The 21,637-nt window shown below is 35.1% G+C and overlaps 1 protein-coding gene across 1 annotated transcript in view; it reads right to left on the minus strand.

Moving 5' to 3' along the window:
• DYRK2 (dual specificity tyrosine phosphorylation regulated kinase 2) overlaps positions 1–19,913 on the minus strand; it is a 37,589-nt gene extending 17,676 nt beyond the window's left edge. The window contains exons 1-3 of the mRNA XM_074269695.1: positions 19,823–19,913; positions 13,351–13,517; positions 4,708–4,897 (exon numbers count right to left, since the gene is read on the minus strand). Coding sequence (XP_074125796.1) covers positions 4,708–4,897; positions 13,351–13,383 — 223 coding nt within the window. The 5' untranslated portion in view covers positions 13,384–13,517; positions 19,823–19,913. The remainder of the gene's footprint in view (positions 1–4,707; positions 4,898–13,350; positions 13,518–19,822) is intronic.
• Between the last annotated feature and the right edge of the window lie 1,724 nt (positions 19,914–21,637).

Genomic DNA, 21,637 nt, shown 5'->3' on the forward strand with positions numbered 1-21,637 from the left:
TCCCCCACATAAAATGTTTAGCTGTTTTAACTTGCTCTTTTTTCTTGATAATTCCTTACCTTTATCATTCAAATAGAGTGTGAGAGTAAAGGGAAAGTGATTGTGACAAATAACCTGAAGCTTCTTTCATTTAGATTATTCATATGATACCCCAGTAGAGTCTTAACATAATAATACTGTCATTCATGGAGAAAAAAAAAAAGCTGCCATAAGTTTATTACAGAAGAATTTATGAGCACAAAGTTTACCCTATTATTTTACTCCTTTAATATGGAGGAAAGGGAGCACCCAAGGAATTTATTTTGGAAAAAGAGACACAAAGAATCCTATGTATTATGAACAAAGAGATATGTTGAAACACTTTCCCCCCTTAATACATTATTGCTTTATGACTGATAAAAACTGTAGCTTCATCTTATTTATTTGTTGCACATACTTTTTTAAAAAATGAATAACCTAATTCTCCTAGAGTCCTTGCTAGACCTAGTTGCAATTTCTACACATTTGAAATAAAACTGTATTCACTTTTCCAGGCTTTAGATTACTGTTTTCAGTCAACTAAATTTCTCTCTGCTAAGAAGTAGCTATTTTATAGATTGAGACATATGTTCAATTGCTTTATAAACTAAGAACTTCATGAACAAAAGTATTTCACAAACCTATCCCCTTAATATCTGTTTTTTAAAAAAGAATCATCTTGGAGCCCTTTGGAAGATAGTGTTATCTTTCTGATTGCTATGCTTGCTTTTGGCTCATTTAAGTTCATTGGAATTCATTCAATATAACTACAGTCTTCCTCAGCTAACAAAAACATAGCATAATATACTTCTAAGTGCCAATGGATTTATAACTTCATTAATGTGTCTTCTAATATTTCAGATTAAAATCCATCTACTACTATCCATCTTATGCAATTTTAATCTATGTCCTTTTATTATTTGTTATTGGGGGTCCACCCAATATTCTGAGGTCTTATATGTTCTTTTGACATTGCAGCTATACCAATGGGTCCAGTATCCAGTGATTGTCCACTGCTTTATGTGATCTATCCACTTTTTTTTTCAGATAACATTTTTCTCTTAAGGTCTCCTTCACACCATATGTCTATATAATATTTCTATTGTAAGGTATTACAGGCAACAAGATGAGACATACCACATTTATTAAAAGCTTGCTATGTGCCAGGCATTGTTCTAAGTTCTCTTAAGGAAAAAATATAAACAAAAAGAAATACAATTCCTGCTCTCAAAAAGCTTACATTCTAATAAAAAAAAATAATGCACAGAAAGGAGTAAAAGAACAATACAAAAGAGAGAGAAGAAAACCAGCAATGAAGAGGGACAGGAATGAATGTACCACTTTTTGAACATGATATTGAAATCCAGAAAATCAGAAGCACAGAAGTGAATGGAAATGAAAATTGGTTAGCCAGGGCCCTCCCCAAAATGAAGTCTCTGGGATAACCTCACTACATGTTTCTCCACTGTTTTGGGGGTGAGCTGCAATTTCAATTCATTGACTTACTATCACACAACATCAGTGGAGGAATATTCATGTTTTAAATATTAAATAGGGGTTTTTGTTTCAGGGTAAAGCTTTGGATCATTGCAAAAGAAAAAAAAAAGGCAAATCCTTAAACATAACCTTAGTGGTTTTCTCCCTTTTTGCTCAGAAACCCACTGTTTCTATGCTTATAGTATCCATTGAGCCTTGTGGAAAAAGTAAACTTAAAGATAGGATATACCAATTACAGCAGGAAAAAAGGAAAAGAAAACTGCCTTTCTCCTTTCCATTCAGAATTGAATTTAGTGGAAACAGATTTCTAGCTCAAAAGTCAAACATCTTAGAATACTGCAAAGAGCATCACAGAAACATATATATATATATATATATATATATATATATATATATATGCACATGCATGTGCATAAGTGCATGCATGCATGTATGTTGAAGGATAAAAAAACTTCTGGTAAAGGAAGTTGAAGTTTTAATGTGATAATCTAGTAGGAATAGAAAAGAGATTCATGAAAATTTTAGACAGTTAAATTATAAATTAGCATTTTAAGACTGACCTAGCTACAATCCAAGTGTAGAGTATGGAGAAGTACATTTTTGCTGTTTTTCTTTCTTCCTGATTTTATCCTTAATAAAGGAGGAACTCGAAAAATTCATTACTAAGCATCTTCAAAAGAAGAAAACAAAAATGTAGTGTAATGGAAAAAGAATTGGCTCAGAAGTCAGAGAACCTGGTTCAAAGGCTGCCTTTAATATTCAATAGTTTAAGCAAATCATTTAACTTTTCTGGACCTTGGTTTCCTTATCTGTCAAATAAAGATGTTGAACTAGATGTCCTCTGAAGTACTTTGGAGCTCTGTATCCATGATCTTAAAAAGAAGAAATGGAAAATTAAAGAAGAAAAAAGACATTTCTGAACATGAGTATAGGCTAAGTAAGAAAAGGATGAGAAAGAGGTAGTGGAAAGTGGAAAGATAATATGAAAAGGTTCCTTACAAATAGTTTTTAAAATCCAGATGACTAGACAACTTAAAATTAGATTTTTTGTTGTCTAGTCGTTTTTTCAGCTGTGTCCAATTCTTTGTGACCCCATTTGGAGTTTTCTTGGCAAAGATACTAGAAGGGTTAGCCATTTCCTTTTCTGGCTCATTTTACAGATGAGTTAACTGAGGCAAATAGGGTTAAGTGATTTGCCCAGGTTCATATAGCAAGTAAATGTCTGAGCCAGATCTGAACTCACTAATATGAATCTTCCTGACTCAAGCTCTGGTGCTCTATCCACTGAGTCAGCTAGGTGAAATTAAAAATAAATAACTAAGGTTAAGTATAAAAACCAACAAGATCTAGTTATACACACACACACACACACACACACACACACACACACACACACACACACACACACATATATATATATATATTTTTGTATATAGATAGAATGATAGGGAGGAAGAGAGAGAGAGAAAGAGAGAGAGAGAGAGAGAGAGAGAGACAGAGAGAAAGAGAGAGAGAGAGAGAGAGAGAGAGAGAGAGAGAGAGAGAGAGAGAGAGAGAGAGAGAGAACAAAAAAGAGAGGAGAGAGAAAGAAAGAAAGAGGAGTCTGGTCCAGGTTGAGCTATCAAGTTTTATCTTGCTTTTACTTGTGTGAGGTGAAAAAGGAAAATAAAGGAAGAGAAAGGACTATCTAAGTAGGAAGATGGCAATTAGTCAATTATCTGTTTTTTTTTTTCTTTCAGTTATCTATTTTAAGATGAATGATATTCATGTTGGGAAAACTAGAACAAGGATCGATAGCATAGATAGAAAAATAGAAAAGCAGAACCGCAGATACAGTCAATGAGAAGAAGATGGCCAACCAAATATTTGTCTATGAATTCAACTCACCATTTGACAAATTATCACTAGAGTTCTGAAAATGGTAGATTTGATTGCTAAGCTCTCATCAAGGATCTGTGAAAGATTGTGCCTCATTGAAAAGGTACCTCACATTTTCAAAAAATTCTAAAAACTATTAAGGTGATGGCTTTTGATGGATTATAGAGAAAGGGATTATGTTCTCAGAAGATAGAGAGAAATTCCCACACCATAAGTTCCCTTTGTGGAGGCAACTACAGAGATTTTTCCCATTTTTATAGGTGGCTATTTAGAAAGAGGAGTTGTAGTTGTTTTTTAATCATGTCTGACTCTTGATGACCTCATTTGAGGTTTTCTTGTCAGACTGGAGTGGTTTGCCATTTCTTTCTCCAACTCATTTTACAGATGAGGAAACTGAGGCTAATAGTGTTAAGTAACTTGCCCAAGGTTACACAGCTAATAAGTCTCTTGAGCCCAGGTTTGAAATCAGGAAAATGAGTTTTCCTGACTCTGGGCCCAGCTGTTCTATTCATTGCACCACTTAGCTGCCCCTAGAAAGAGGAGTAATAATCATCAAAATCCATACTAGACTAATTTAATTCCATTTTTCACAAGATAATTAGACTGGCAAATCAGAGGAATACTTCAAATGTTAAATTTCAGCAAAATATTCAATAAAGTTTGTCTTGCTCTACAATGTATATGATGGAGAGTCATGAGTTAAGATTATTTTATGATCAAAACTGATTCATTAAGAGAATAGTCGTTAATGGATAGATGACAAGTTAGAGATCTCAAATGCCTTAAAAATCTTCCCTTGGCTCGATTCTGTTTACTTTTTATCAATAACTTAGATCAAAGCTTCTTAAACCCCATATGAGGTCACATAACTGAATGTGGGGGTCTTGGGGGTCTCAAAATTATGGTTTATTACAATAAATGTTTGGTTTGTATATATACCCAAAGTCACAAAAATTCTCAGGCAAAAAGGAGTCCTGAGTAGAAAAATTTAAGGAACTCTGATTTAAATGAAGGTATAGATAACATACTTGTCAATATTTCAGATAATATTAACTGTAGAGGTACAAAAAACACATTAGATGATAAAGTATGGATCAAAACAATTTCAGAAAATGGGTCAAATCTAACAAGATGAAATTTAATGAGAATAATTTAATAAATAAGCATTTATTAAATACTTGTTGAGTGCAATACACTACACTAGGAATACAAATAGACAACAATATAGTGCTTGCTTTCAAGGATCTCATAATGTAATAAGAGGAAGATAACAAATGCAGAAGGCATTGTTGCTCTTAGAGCTCTTGGGCTTACCTTCCCATTGGTGATAGATGATTGGTACTTCATAACGATGGTGGCGGGGATTACGGAGTCCTTCTTCATAATTGTAGCCCCCCTTGGTGATGGATACAGGGAGGACTTTAGAAGTATAGCCAATGTTCTGGAAGTCCTTCTTATTCTTGGGGCTTTTAGTCTTACGGTCTTTTGTTGTCTCCACAGAAGCCTGAGGGAAAGGGATGGATGAGCTGGTATCGGTAAGGGTTTGTCCCATTTGGAACTTACTGCTTTCCTCCCTCTTCCTCAGAGTACCTTACTGCCTCAGCTAACTTAGCTTTCTCACCCATTGCATATAAATATAAAGCTGCTTGTGAACATGCCCATATCACCTCTCCATCCTTTAAAAAAAAAAAAAAGATACAATTTATAGGTCATCCCAGTTAGTTGTTGTCCTATATTTCTCCTCTCCTTCATAACTGAGAAAGCTATCTGCACATGATGCTTCCTTTTTTCTCCTCTCACTCTTCTGAATTTGAAATCTAGCTCCTAATTTCATCATTTCACTGTCCTATCTAAAGTTATCAGAGATCTCTTAACTACCTATTTTAATGAGTTTTTTTCCAGTCCTAATAGTAGATCTCTTTGCATTAAGACACTGTCAATAATCTCCTTCTGAATACTTTCTGTACCTTCTAGTTTCTCATGGCACTGCTCTATCTTGGTTCTCTTCCAATCTATCCAAACATTCCTTCTTAGTCTCTTTTTCTGGTTCTTTAGCCATGTCATGACCATTATCTCTGGATGTCTCCCCAAACTTTATCCAAATTCCCTTCTCTTTTCATTCCACATGATCTCATTCGGTGATCTCATCAGCTCCCATGGGGTCAAGTATCATCTTTATGCCAAGAAAATCTCAAATGGAATCACAAAGCGTCCGACATGACTGAATTATTGAGATGATTCCCAAATTTACAGATCTAGTCCTAATTTCATACATCCCCCAACTGTCTTTTAGGCAATTTCAACTGAATATCCCATAGGAACCTCAAGCAAAACAGGTCCAAAACAGACATAATTATTCTCTTCCTTAATTTCTCCCACTTTCCAAACTTCCCTATTACCATAATTGGAGAAACCATCCTCCTACTCATCCATTCTTCTAATGTCATGTCATCTTCAATCATCTTACACATATTTAATCCATTGTCAAATTTTGTCATTTCTACCCTCACAATATCTAGTATATGCATTTTTATCTCATATATTTGTACATTATATAATATATATAATATAGGCCTTCATCATATCTTCCCTGAACTACTGCAATAGCAAGTGTCCCTCCCTAAAACTTTTTTTCCTCACTCCAATCCATCCTAAACTCAGTTGCCAAGGAGATTTTTCTTAAGTATAAATCTGACAATATCATCTTCTCCTACCTGCTCCATATTCAGTGATATCTAATGCCCCCTATTTTCTCTAGAATCAAACATAATACCCTGTTTTTGACTTCTAAAGCTCTTCAAAATCGGGCTCCCTGTCCTTCTTAAGTAGCAGCTAGATGGTACAGTGGATAAAGCATCAATCCTGAATCCAAGATGACCTGAGTTCAAATGTGGCTTTAGATACTTACTAGCTGTGTGACCCTGGGCAAGTCTGTTTGCATCAGTTTCTTTATCTGTAAAATGAGCAGGAAACGGCAGCCTGTATCTTTGCCAAGAAAACTACCAACGTGTTCACAGAGAGTTAGACACAACTGAAACAAAAGTGTCTTCTTACATTTTACTCCCTTCTACATTGTCTCTGATCCAGTTACATGACTTGTAATTTTTCAAACATTCTATTCTATCTCCTGACTGTCCTTTTACTGGGGATTCTCTGCCTTTTCACCTCTACTTATTTTTAGCTTTCCTAGCTTCCTTCAAGATTCAAATCAAATCCTATTTCTATAGGAACACTTTCCTGTTCTCCCCACTCTCTATATCCAGTTATTTGGATCAAATGAGGTAACTTTGTAAATCTTCAAGTGTTATATAAAATGCTAGCTGTTATCATCATCACCATCATTAATAGTACAATGCTTTTTCTTTTATATTAAATTGGCTCTAACTCCTGATATAGATTGTAAATGAATAGTTGTAGTTTTTGAAGAAGTCTATGTCACTTCTCACACTCTCATTCCCCTCATTTACTACCTTTTAGTAATCTGGTTTACAACTTTACCAATATCAAGAAACTATTTTCACCTAGATCAGCAACAATTCCTTAACTATTAAATCCAAATGCTTTTTCTTGGTCTCCTTTCTTCTTGATTATTCAGCAGTATTTGACATCATTGATTCTTTCCTATTCTTTTCTCTCTTCTCTGGGTTTTTATGGTACTGCTTTCTTGTGGTCCTCCTATTTCTATTTTCATTTCTAGACCCTCTCTCTCCACACTTTCTGTCTTGTCAGTCTCATTAGTCCCTTATAACTTTGAAATCTACATTGCCAGACCTCCTCTCTCTCCTGGGCTTCAGTCTGATATCACATATTGATTTTTCTCCTTCATTCTTGAAGACAACATGGCATCAGAGAGATAATACTATCACAAGCAAGTGAATTGGATTTGAGTGAGGGAGTGCTGTGTAAAGTCAGGAGCCTTACTTTCTCCTTTAAAACCATCTGGGATCAAGATAACTGAAGGTGGCCTTGGATGCAGTGGGATACCTTGAACTATCACATGTTGCCCATGGGAAAACTCCACTAGATGTCTTAGACATATTAAAGTCAACATGCTCAAATTGGAACTCATAATCCTATCCACCTTTAGTCCTTCTCCAAACCTTAGTTTTAATCTTAGTTATCACTCTTCTTGAGATCCCTATTTGTTCTGAAAATACTACCATCCATCCAGTCATCCAGATTCACAACCCTTGAGCAATCCTCAACTTTTCTCTCTTTCTCACCTCCATATTCAAAACATTTGCCAAGTCTTATCAACTCTACCTCCATTACTTCCCATATCTCTACTTGGAACACAGTTACCCTGATGCAAGCCTTGATCACCTCTTACCTGGACTTTTGCAATAGCTTCTTAACTAGTCTTTCTATCTCTACTATCTCTCTTCCTCAGTCATCCTCCACTATAATGTTCTTGGTGGTTTTCTGGAGGTCTCTGGACAGCCTTCCTTTCAGCAAAGTAATCGCCACAAGAGTAGCAGGAGTTAAAATCCAAATCCTTTATTATCTCCTTCCTGGGGCTAGACAGCTTTCTGCAGAGTCTTTCAGACCGGCCTTGGGTCTCAGTGGAGAAAATGCAGGAAGAGAGCCTGCCACCAAGGTGGTGTAAGATAGGATGAATGAATCTGAGTCCAAGGGCTTGTGCTCCAGCCTCCAGTCTGCTTGTCTTCCCTAGTTCTCTCTTTCCGAGCCTCTTAGTCCCCTAGGAGAGTCACCAGAAGCCTGACTGAAGGTGAAAATGAATCTCGTCCAGTTCTTGCTGGCTGTTACATACTCCATTATCATAGATGTGAATCTTGTAGAACTATATTAAGTACTAAGTACATAAACTGAACTAGAGAACTATTAAGAACACATGCTAAACTAGATAACCATTATTATTATTATTATTTTTTTATCAATTCCACTGAGTTACCAGCTTGTAAGAATTCTTGTTTCAAGTTCAGAGTTCTGGCCCATAACACTCCACATAGCTGTTAAATTGATATTCTTAAAGCATAGACCTTCCTATGTCACTGGGAAGCACAGATCTTCCCATGTCATTTTACTCTAAAACTGTTACTGGCTCTCTTCTATGATAAATGCAATCTTCTTCATTTTGCATTTAAAGCATTTCATAATCTTCCTCCAATCCAATTTTTATTATTCATCGACTCTAGTCCCAAACAAACTGATTTATTTGCTATATCTATAACAAAACAATCCAGTTCTTGCCTGTGTGGTTTTGCCAGAGCTATTCCCCTTGATTAGAATGCGCTTTCTCTGCACTATAGCCCCATGAGGTCCCTACCTACATTAGAGGCTCATTTCATATAACATCTCCTTCAAAAAAGCTTTCCTTCTTTCTCCAAATACCTAATTCTTTCCTTTCCCAATATTACTTTATATTTATTATAAACATACATTATACTTACTTATCTATTTGTATGCTATATTCTCCCAATAGAGTATAAGTTCATTTTTATTTTTGAATCCTCAGGACTAGCACAGTGCCTGGCACATAGTAAGTGCAAAAATATATACTTGTTTAATTGAATTTGATTAAATTGAATTATATACAGATGAATTAAATTGAAGTCCAAAGAAAGTCTCCATAAAATTAAATGAAAATGACAAAAATAATCTGACTTTTTCATCTGCTGATGCTAATTTGAAAGGCACAACCTATTTTTTGCCCTGTCAACCAATCACAAGGTGATTGAATAAAATGTTTTTGTTCCAGTGACACAGACACATTTAATGTTTGTTTGCTTCCCTTTAAGAGCCCACAGTTGATTGATCAGGTATGGAATGAGTAAAGGAGTTGGAAAAAGCTTCTAGGAGGTGATGATATTTGAGTTGGATCTTTGAAATATATACAGAAAGAAAGATGTGGCAGATAAAGGCAAAAATAAAGTATATAACATTTAAGAGAAATTAAGATATCAACCCAACTATAGCTTTGGGTTTGTATTGAAGAAGAATCAAGATTATTTCTGAAATTTATTATCTCAATAGTATTAATAGGGCCTATAATACTAGGAAGAGATATTCAGATTTGATGTGATAAGAAACCTGGTGTCATTGAAAGTTTTTGAGTGGGAAAACAATATGGTAAAGGAAAATAAGTTTGTTTCAGTATACAAGACAGATGAGAAGGTCTAGCACTTAGAATCATGAAGACTAGTCAATAGTTGATGAGCACTTACTAAGGGCCTGCTATGTTAAGATCAGCTAGAAAGTTGATACAATTATTAGCAAATAACCCTCAAGAATTGGTTGGCAGATTCTGTTCTTTGCTAGTCCTGGACAGGTCGTATGGCAAATGTTTGGTTGACTTTTCATGTGGTAAAACTTGGATGGCAGAAATCAAGTAATCTCATGAATTCCCTCCAACTCTCAGAATGAAATCTCTTTCTTTTTGGAGTTTGGAAAGGAAAGAGATGATGGGAGGGCCAAAGAGTTCCCTTGCCAATTTAGCATTTTACGTGCATATGCAATTTTTGAAGCTACATATCTAGGCATTCTATGATAAATCTCATTTTTAAAATTTAACTAAATTGAGGCATAATTAAGAGGTCAAGGAAACTAAGGATCCAAAAGAAATCTAATCACATCCTTTCCCAGCCATCTGGAAAGAATTATTAATCATTTATTGGAAGAAGGGAGGAAAAAAGGAATGACATAATCAATTGTACAAGCTGGGGTCCAATTTTATTAATTGATGTGATTTATGAAATAGCTTTTTGCATAAAGTTGTATACAGAATGTTCAAAATTAAATTAGGTGATATATTGTCATTGAAAGGAAATGAATTACTTGAAGGATGGGGTATTTTTCCTATTAAATTACTTCTGTGCTTTTAAAAACACATAGTAAGATCAAAAGGGAGAATGTATGTCACCTTTGAAACCTCAAGAAACACTAAAATTATCCAGTATGCAGAAAGACACAAGTACTATAACTCACTGGAAATGATAACTAAGGCCATAATGCCTGATTGTGTAAAGTCAGGATACTTTTATCTTGGACCTTTAAGAGAGCCATACTATAGGGAAAGGAACCTGGGGTTTTGTCCAAAGATACTAAATTTAGAAGGTATTGAGAGTACCTGCAGTTTTTTTTGCAGAATAGAAATGACAGAAGTTAATGAAGTAAGCAAGAATAATTAGTTAAAATAAGGAGTTAATAAGTGACAAGACTTGGGTGAACACTTTCCCAAAATTAAAAAATGTCCAGGGAGATACATCTGGTAGTCCCATTCTGACTGTGGCTTGGATTTCCAGAGCAGTTACTAAGAGACTAAAGCAGAAAGGTAGAACAAGACCAGAGTTATGACTGGTATTGGAGTGACTGGGAGTTGCTCCTGAATGCTGAAATCCATATGAACAAATTCTCCCTGGAGTAATCACTGTACCCACTCACACTGTGCTCAAAGTGCTCTGCTGGTCCTCACTCCCACAGTGTTCAACTGTCCTTGGAACAACCACCCTTAGAGTCCCATTTCTATGGTACCTCTCTCCTGGTTGAGCTTGCTCTCCTCCCAAACATTTGAGACTCCCTGAGATAGGCTTCCCCTTCTCTTATCAAGACTGCATCTTTACTTGTATTGTCTACTGCCATGCCCCAGGGGAATTAATTGAGTTAAAGCTCTAGCTAGAAACTAAGGAATAATTGCATTTTTAAGTACTCTGTTGAAAAACTTAAGAGTGGTTCTCATGCCATTCTAGACCCTTGGCAGTCTTTAAGAACATTCAAACAGGCACTTGACTAGATCACCACCTGCATTTATTGATATTTTGGGCTTTCCCCAATTCAACTTGGGATCCTCTTATTATAATGCAAACATTGTTCATCTAAATGTCTCATAGTTAATAAAAATTCAAAATATTTTGACATATAGATCTTATTTTATATTAACTTGTCAACATAAGGTTGGTATTTTTAATTATATTTTTCTTATAGGCAAACTGAGGCACAGAGTCATTAAATCACTTTCCAAAGGTCACAGCCCTAATAATTTGTTCCCACCATCATCTGATTAGAACTTAGTAATCTTGGCTCCTAACCCAGTGTTCATGACATCTCTAGTCAGACCACGGGAACATTCTGCTAAACTTGATGACATTGTCACATAGTAATGACATTCTTATAAAGTACCTTCTGGAAGAAGAAACACTTCCCATTAAATAGTATTGTCGTGTCACATTTAGGCACTTTCATCAATGTAATGGGTCTTCTATGAGTTTGTGATCAATTTAAACTATATAATAAAAACTGCAACTAGGAATTCTTGAACTCAAGGCAAATTAGTCCAGTTGATGAGTGGCGCAAAGGGGAATTCTTTTCTCCAGAATCATGGGAGTCCAGTGACAAGACAACTGGTGATGGGCCTTGATGCCATGTGTAACTTGTACTGGTTGGCTAACTCTGTACCAGTCTGCCACTTGTCCACAGGAAATTCTTTAGGACAATAAGTTACAGAGTAGGTGCTGATCTACAGTGAAAATTTGTAACTCCAGGTCCATTGATGAAGAAAAAAATGCAGTTACAGGTCCGATGGGGGAAAATGAGAAGCCCATAAACCAACCACTCAAAAAGACTAGATTTAGATATTTATTTTACTAAAGTATGCGCCTTCACCTTGAATAAATTTGCCATGCATAAAAGAATGAGGGTGTGAAAAAGAGAGGTAACAGGATCATGGGCAAAAATGATCCATGGAGCTATGTGAAATTTAAAATCTTTCCCATTATGGGTCAGAGAGAGTTATTATTGGGTGCATCACATGCACCAAGCATCTGGACAGTGATAGTAAGTTAAAAGACTAATATGCAGAATCCCAGTGTCAACACCCATAAAAAAGCCCTGGAGACACTATTGCAGCTATTGATCTCCTCAAGGTAAGATAACCAATCTAGATAATTCAAACAAAAGCCTTCTTCTGCTCTTCAGGGATTTGGCATTGTCATTTAAAAAAATAGGTTCACTTGGTTGTATAAAATCACTTTATAGCCCTCATGCTCCATATGCTTATCAATGTTCATTATTTTTGTTATTTATTATTGATACAAAATATTTTGATCAATAAAAATGTTTTTAGTGATGACTATTTAGTGTTGAAGAAGACACATCCACACATTCAATTTCAATACAATGACGAATGTTTCCTCAACATATCCATTGCTTATCCATTGATATCCTTCTGATACAGGTTCTTCTAGACTAACAAAATATAAATAATCTAACACTTAAATAGGGAATGTGTATTTCTACTTGGGGGAAAATAATAAAAATTCCTTAAGATATAACTGAACTACAATAGAGTCCATAGATAGATAATTATTGAAATACAGGTGATGAGAGTTGAAAGTTTAAAGGTACATTTCAGTATGTGGTCAAGTTCAAGAGACATATTGAAAAAGACAAGGAAAGAAACTTATTAGTCAGTTGTCCAAAACTGGAAGAAGAGAAAAGAAAAAAGCAAGTAGAAAAGTAGAGAGAACAAATCTAAGTGGCCAACAATGAATAAGGCTGGAGGGAAAATTGACCTGATGAGAGCGAATGAAAACCAGGAGAGAAAAGGAATTTGGGTTGGAATTGTTTGGTTTAAAGTTTACTTGGGAGGTGAAAAAAAAAAAGATTGAATGTAATTTGGGAAAAAAAAAGAGTGGGGAACCCCATGCCCCAAAAGCATTAAAGGAAAGACTACTGGAATGTTGGGGTTGAATTATTTTCTTAAGTAACTTAATATGACATGGAAGTTATTGAGTTGACTTCCAAGTCAGGAAGTCCTGGGTTTGTGTTTTGCCTCGACTTATATTGGCTGTGCCAATGATTGTTTTTAGAGTTCTAAGATCATGAGCTGCAGAAATGACTTGCTTTGGTAGAGAAAGATTCCTCACTTGGATATTCTTTATACCAATGAAGTTACCAGTCCAATCCTTACTCTTAAATTTCTTTATATTCACTAAAGCTTACTTTACGGGTGTGTTCTGAATTTCTTCTTCCCATTCAGTATTATATCAATTCTCTTTCATTTTGGTTGCTTCCCTCTATGTTATTTCCAACTCTTTCCTTCTTTTCTTCTCTCTTTCCATGTTATTACTGCCTCACCCTTTCCTCTTTCTGTATGAGCCACAGCATATCTGCAAAAAAAATAAAAATAAAAAAAATAAGTCTTTTTTTGGGAAAAAGTCAACATTAATTTTTTCTAAATCAAAAACTTTGCAACAATAGTAAGACAAAATTCTAATTTGGTTTTAAATTGAGCTATAGACTTAAGGACACAGTGCTACTAAGCTATATTATGATTCTCCATTTCCCTCTTCCAGAAAGCATGAGCACAAGGCAGTCTCATGTCAAAGTGGTCCCTTCTTACTCCATGTACACACATCCATATTTTTCCCATGCCACATTTCTTGCCCAACATTAATCCCAGTACCTATGTAGTATATGTAAGTGATATTTTCAGTGACAAATGATGCTTACTTTCCCTCCTCTCCTGTCACCTCTGCAATTTGAATTCACAGAGGGGATGAAGCAGAGTCCCTGGCAATGTCCCCTTCACTAGTGTGGTCACAAAAGGAATCAAACTACTTATATATTTATTTTACTAGATCATTTCCCTCCAGAACCAGTTCATCCTCTCTTTTCCCCAAATCTTATTATCATGGTATTCTTGAATCAACTAAATACTAAGTAGAGTAAATATTACCTAGTACAGGAGCTCTCAAACTTTTTGGTCTAAGACCCCATTTATGCTCTTAAAAATTATTGAGCACCTCAAAGAGCTTTTGTTCATATCTATTTAATGTATGTTTAAAATTAAAATTGTTAAGTTTAAATTTGTATTTATTAACTCATTTATTAGCAATAATAAATCTATTACATTTCAATGTGAATGATATATTTTTATGAACAATATTTTCCAAAACAAAAAAAAAATTTAGTGAGAAGAGTGATGTTGTTTTACTTATTTTTGTAAATCTAGTGTCTGACTTAACAAAAGACATATGCACATATTTTAAAAATAGTAATATTTTAAACTTAAAACAATAATAATAAAACCATTATATGTAAATATAAATAGCATAGTTTAGTGAAAAATAACTATCCTCTTCAAAACAAAAAAATGTAGTGAGAAAAGTGTCATTGTTTTAGACACTTTTGTGAATCCATTTCATGTCTGGCTTAATAGAAGATTGGTATAATTTCACATTCATTTGGGGCAGCAAAGTGGCCCCCATGGATAGGGTTCTGGCCTGGAGGCAAGAAGACCCAAGTTCAAATCCAGTTTCAGACATATATTATTTATGTGACCCTTGACAAGCCATTTAATCTCTTTTTGCCTCAATTTCCTTAACTGCAAAATAGGGATAATAAAAAGCGTTCACCTCCCAGGACTTTTGTGAGTCTCAGATGAGAAAATGAATGCAAAGCATGCTTAGCATGGTGCCTGAAACACAACAGGTGTTATATAAATCTTATCTATTATTATATCTGCTTCTATCTTCAATCTATTGCATTATGTTGCTATGGTTGAAGTATCAGAAGAAATTCAGCTTCACCCTGATATGTAGTTGGAATATTGAAGGAATATTTTAATAGGCAAATAATTTCACAGTATTCTTATAAGGTCTTGGGAACTCTAGATGCTTTTTAAAGTTTTACAAAAAGCTATATATGCTTTATTTCACTTGATTATGATCACAAACCTTTGGGGCTGGTGAACTTATTATACCCATTTTAGAGATAAGGAAACTTAGTTAATAGAAATTAATAGGTTATAGCTTCTAAGAGTTTGAAGAAGGAATGAAACTGAAGTTTTGCTGACTCCCAAGTTCAGCACTCTATCCACCACAGCATTTCTCCACTCTTGCCCCAGCTTCCTTGGAAGCCTCAAACAATGGAGCATTCCTTGCTTCACTCCCTACCTCACTGTGCATGCTTTATGACCTAAAGATGTTTCTTGGTGTTTTTCTTTGGTTCTGTTTAAGACAGTATTCTTTTTTCATTATTTATGTGTTTCTCAGGAGAATTAGGTTTTGTTAGAACTCCATTTCCTCAAGACCTGGGGCCTGCCTAAGAAGACTAACAGGAAGCCAACATGATTGCCCATAGGTCCTACTCCAGGACCTAAGGCCTTCAGCTAAGGACCTTCAGGTCAGGAACTGTACAAGGAAGCAGGTTAAAAGATACTATACTGAAGGTAGGATAATTGGTCTGTCCTTGGAGCTGAGCCCTAAAATTTTATGTAGTGGGTAATTATATGAAGAAATGAACAAAAGCAGTGCAGAGGTGGTTTGAGAGAAGCCAGAGAAGATAGATGGAAGCTAAAGTCAATACCAGGTATTAGGGGAGGTTTAATACCAACAATTTCTGACCTTAATCAATTTAACAGCCTTAGGCCAGGACTGGGAAAGAAGGTAAGACTGAACTCAGGTAGCCTCCTACCCAAAGACAATATGATAATTAGCATCTTCCAGACTGCAATGGGGATAGTACTTAGATTCAGTAACAAAATTATCCTTACTGTAGTGGGAAACATGATCTAGACCTGAGCAGGACATCCAACAATGGAAGAGGGGGAAATTTTACAACCGGCACAGAGTTCCTATCCAAGAACTCAAATTATGAACAAACAGTAGAAGCTCCTACTAGAATAAAGAAGTATTATGACTCAAAAGTATTATAAGATAAAATCCCATAGGAAAGAAATACATTCAAAATAATTGCAAATAGATCCTCAGAAAAGTAGAATGGATTGGCCACAAAAACTCCAAGAGTAGATGAAAGGAATGAAGAATGACCTGAAACAAGAAAATAAAAAATGAAATTAGAACACTTGCAAACAGCTGGGAGCAAAAATGGATCACCTTACTGAAGTAATCAACACTCTGAAAAAGAGAATGGAACAAAGGAAGCTCAATGACTTAATGAGACAACAAGAAATATTAGAACAAAATTCTAAAGGCCAAAACAAACTAGAATACCACAACTTATTCAGCCATTCCAAATTGATGAGTATCCATTCTTTTTCCAATTCTTTGACACCACAAATACACTAGCTGAGATTTTATGAATGTTTCCATTATGGGAAAAGTGTAAGTTCTGCACTTCTTAATATTGTTCCTTTCTGCCATTGCCCTAAAGCAAGACACATCGGTATTAAAGAGATCATAAAAGAGGAAAGAGGAATCATATGTGCAAAAATGTTTGTAGTTGCAAGGAATTGGAAAGTGAGAGGATGTCCATCAATTGGGAAATAATTGCATATGAATGCAATAGAATATTATTCTGTAAGAAATAATGAGCAGACTGATTTCAGAAAAGCCTGGAAAGATTTACATGAACTGATGCTGAATGAAGTGAGTAGAACAAGGAAAACATTGTACACAGTAATAACAATATATGTTAGACTTAGATTTTCTCAGCAATGTAGTGATTCAAAACGTTTCTAGTAGTCTTGGGATGGAAAATGCCATATTTATTCAGAGAGAGATAACTATAGAGATTGAATGTGGATTAAAGTATGCTGTTTTTATTCTTTTTTATTGTTTTTTTTTTCTTTCTCATTCCCTCTTTTTTGTCAGATTTTTCTTGTACAACATGACAAATACAGAAATATTCTTAAAAGGATTGTGCATATATAACCTTTATCAGATTGTTTGCTGTCTTGGGAAGAGGAGAAGTAAGTGGAGGGAAAAAAATTGGAGCACAAAATCTTACAAAAATGAATGTTGAAAACTATTTTTATATATATTTGGAAAAATAAGATACTACTGAGAAAAAAAGAGAAAGAAACATAGGTATTAAAATTATGACTTTTAGCTATTCCAATACATGTGTCAGTAAATTGTACCTATTTTCTATTTAGGATATTCAGAGAATTGTGCAATAATGGAATCTCAGAATTGGAAGCAATCTCAGAGGTCATGTAACCTAATCACTTTACCAGATCACTTCTGTGACATTCCTAACAAGAGACCCCATACCTTCTATGGGAACCCTTTCAATGATCAGAAAGACTATTTTATTTTTAAGGAGTTCAAATTGTCAGGAAGACATTCTTCATATTAAGTTGAAATAAGCCCACATCCCTTAGAATTTTATGCATTCTTACTAGTTTTCCCCAATGGGGTCCCACATAATATGTCTTAATCTCTATTTTTTATGATTGTTTATTTGAAGGCAGTCATTGTATTTCTCAAGTTTTCTCTTCTCTAGCCTAAACATTCCTGTTTTTTCAAACAAATCTTTATATGACCTAGTTTGAGTCCCTTGATATTCTGCTTGTCTTTCCCCATACACTCTACAGATTTATCCAAATCCCCCTGAAAATATGGCACCTGTAATTGAAGACAGTTTTTCCAGATATTTGACTAGCCAAGGGGACACTGGAATTTTCACTTCACTGGATTTGGAATATAGTTCCATTGGTTCAATGTAAAGTCATATTGATGATTTTGGCTGTTATGTCACAGTCTTTACACATAGTGAATCAATAGTTTGTTTTGTTAATGGTTAATGGTTCCCTTCTTAAAGGGGAAATGTTAGGGCAGCTAGGTGGCACAGTGGATAGAGCACCAGCTCTTAAGCCAGGAGTCCTGAGTTCAAATCTGGTCTCAGACATTTAATACTTCCTATCTGTGTCATCCTGGGCAAGTCACTTAACTCCAATTGACTCAGGGGGGGAAAAAAAGAAAGAAAAGGGAAAAAAAGGAAAATGTTTTGAAACCACATCACTCATTCTACACTTGTGAAGTTGATTTTTTTAATTGAAGATTCCACAAGAACCAATTCAAACTGCTCCTTAAGTACAAATCCAATTAGTTAGTTGGAGATCCCTGAGACAAAAACTGAACAGAGGCAAATCATATCACCAAATTTTATTTATAGGTAGTGTTGTATTTTCTAGAAATGCATTAATTGTACCAGCATGGAAAAAGGCAATGGGCCTGGAACAAAATACCCACTCTCAAATCTTAGGTATGTCAATCAATTTCTCTGTGGTCTTGGACCCATCCCTTTCTTTTAAGTCTCCATTTTCTTATATTTAAAAAGGTAATGCTACCTGTCTGACATGCCAGTGTCACAGATTTCTTATGAAGATTAAATAAGAAAATACAAAAAAAAAATCAGATTTCTTTACATCCAGCTGAGCTGAATAGCTAAGTCAAGAGAGTCATAGCTGGTGTTTGCATAGTGCTTTAAAATTTCCATACATTATCTCTTTTCAGGGATGTGATGGATTTCTTTCCAACCATCTCTGAAGAGCTGATTGTTAAATTTTCTGTGTGAGCATTTATGCCTGAGAAATTGATTTATTGTTTGGTAATGGGGGAAATGTTAATTAAAAAGATTAAGCTTCAACAAATTATACTATTCCCTCAGAATACTGGTTGCTAAATATTAACCAGTACAAGTCTGCCTCATTTGATACAATTAATGATTCTATAAGTAATTTATTCAGGACCTAAGTGACCAATATGGTATAAGGCATTGAGAATAGATACACAGACAAAAATAAAGCAGTCCCAGACATAAATTTTACATCTTAACTAAGTGGGACAGTGGAGTCAATAAGTGGAGTCAGACAAATCTGGTCTCAAATATTGACAAGTTGTATGACCCTGGACAAATCACTTAATCTTGTTTGCCTCAGTTTCCTCATCTGTAAGATGAGCTGGAAAAGGATATGGCAAACCAGTCCATTGTCTTTGCCAAGAAAATCCTAAATGGGGTCACAAAGGGTTAAACATCATTGAAATGACTGAACCACCACCACTGATTCCAAACCCAAAACTCTCCTCTAACACACAGCTACATCTATGGAAAGAGTGCTAGACTTGGAATTAGGAGACTTGGGTTGTAGTCTCCCCTCTGTCATTTAATAAGCTACTTGAATCTAGGTAAGTCACTTCACTTCACGTCTCTGATTCTCAACATCTCCATCTGAAGATGGGGATAATATTTGCAGAACCTGTATCACAGTGTTCTTTTGCTAAAGAAAAGGCAGATAGAAGGCACAATGGGTAGAACTCTGGGGCTGGATTTATGAAGAGCTGAATTCAAATGTGACCTAGGACACTTACCAGCTGTGTGATCCTGAGCAAGTCTGCCTTAGTTTCTTCAACTCTGAAGTGAGGAATAGCCAACCTCACAGAATTGTTGTGAAGATCAAATGAAATATTTGCAAAGTGCTTGGCACAGTGCCTGGCATATAATAGGCATTTAACAAATGCTTGTTTTCTTCCCTCATCTTTCCTTAAAGGTCATTGATCAAGAGCTGGAAGATTCATCAAAGACCATCTACTCCAATCTCCTCATTTTACAGATGATGAAACTGAGGTCCACAGAGTTGATGTGGCTTGGTTATTGGGAAAGATTCACCTCATAGACAGTAAAGTTTGAGCCCCTGGAATGTGAATCATTCTCCCCCTTTCATTACCTGCTGTAGCTGTCCTGGGCAGGGTTTTCAGGCTCTCTCCAGTGGGATACATTTACCAGCAGCTGGTGCTGTCTTCCTTCTCAGATGGCAGATGTGCTCATTGTCACCTCATAATTGATGGATCTCTATTGAGTGATAATGTTCTGAGTTTCATCTTACAAAAGTTAGGAAACATATTTTATATCAAAGGGCAATCCAAAATCAGTTTCAACTCTTTAGAATACTGAGCTATTAAACCTGCAAATCAGAATCTGAAAAATTATCCCCTTTCCTATGCAGAAAGATGGACCAAAACAGTAGGTGTGGGAATGAGAAAAAATAAAAGGGACAAAACATATTTCATTCACATCCTATAGATGGATAGTTCTGAGCTTCATTTGTTTGAAAAACTGAATTGCCTTATTTGACATTAATTCTCTAAACTATTTCTTCAACAAATATTTATTCAGCTCCACTCCTCAGAATAAGCTCTTTAAATCCATGAAATAAAATATATAAGATTATAAAGGAAACCAAATATATTGAAATAGTTATAATTATTTTTTAAGTTTATGATCCTTAACTTAAAGATCTAGTTCAACTGCTTCACTTTTTTTCCCCCCAGATAAATAAATTGAAGTTTCCAAAGTTGAGCTGCTCAAGATCACATAAGTATCATGTAGCATATTCAGGATTTGAACCCCAATCCTCTAACTAAAAATCCAGTATTTTTTTTCTCCATTACCATGCTGAGAGATCGTCCATTCTAACCTTTCCATTTTGCAAAAACAAAAACAAAAAAACCCAGAAAATCAGAACCCAGAAGATCAGAGGAAATAAGTTATTTGTCCAAGGTTATACACATGTTATCCCTTAGGAGGCTTATTAAAAAAAAAAAAAAGTTCAGGATGATAAATGATTAAGTCCTGAAGGAAAGTGAGGGCAATGAGATTTGAAAGGAGAACATGCTCATATGATGTAATCACAGATGAAAAATGTAAACACAAATGTAAAATTGACAGGGCTCAGAAACTGTTTGGATGGTGGATGGTAAATGGGACCCTACAGAGGGATCAGTCAGAGATGATTCTAAGGGAGATGTCTCATCTCAGCTCTCTCCAATAGGTTCCAGCAAAGATTTTTAAAAGGTGGTGACTGGGGATCCAGTGATGAGGATTGTCTCATGTCTATGATATTTTATCTCAAATACCTCAGCGAACTGATTCTGCCCAGTCATATGAAGATGTTATAACATCTTCAATAGTCTCCCTACAAAGACTCTAGATAATTTTACAGTATCTTTAAGAGGCAATGGAATCTTTAAGTTAGAGTTAATAGTCTATCAGTGAAGAATTCATGAAGGAGACAGTCTAATTCTTCTGGAAAGACTTAAGTTATGGTTGAAGAGAAGACAGAAGAAAAGGATCAAGGCAATTTATTTCCTAAGAGAACTCAATTTTAACCTTATCTCAATGAAGAAACAAAAAGGGAATTCTTAAGACTTTAATTGCCATCCTGAGAGAACTAAAAAAATTGAGAATTCAGCAGATGTAATGATAGTGACTCATAGCTGATGGTGTAAATACATACCACTTATATCTTTCCTTTATTGTTTGTTGCACTGTTAATAAATAATGCAGCCAGTAACCTCAATGCTTATTACTTAAAACTAAGAAATTAGGAAGGTTTACATATATATATTTTAAAAACACTTAAGAAAAAATAGGTTTCTCCAGCTTATGAAATAAATTATTTGTAACAAGATAGTATGAAAACTCAGAATTCAATGATTAATGATATAGATGTTATATTAATAATTGAAAGGGAAATTTAAAA

The sequence above is a fragment of the Sminthopsis crassicaudata genome, chromosome 5 (genome assembly GCF_048593235.1).
Source record: "Sminthopsis crassicaudata isolate SCR6 chromosome 5, ASM4859323v1, whole genome shotgun sequence".
Taxonomy (NCBI): Eukaryota; Metazoa; Chordata; class Mammalia; order Dasyuromorphia; family Dasyuridae; genus Sminthopsis; species Sminthopsis crassicaudata.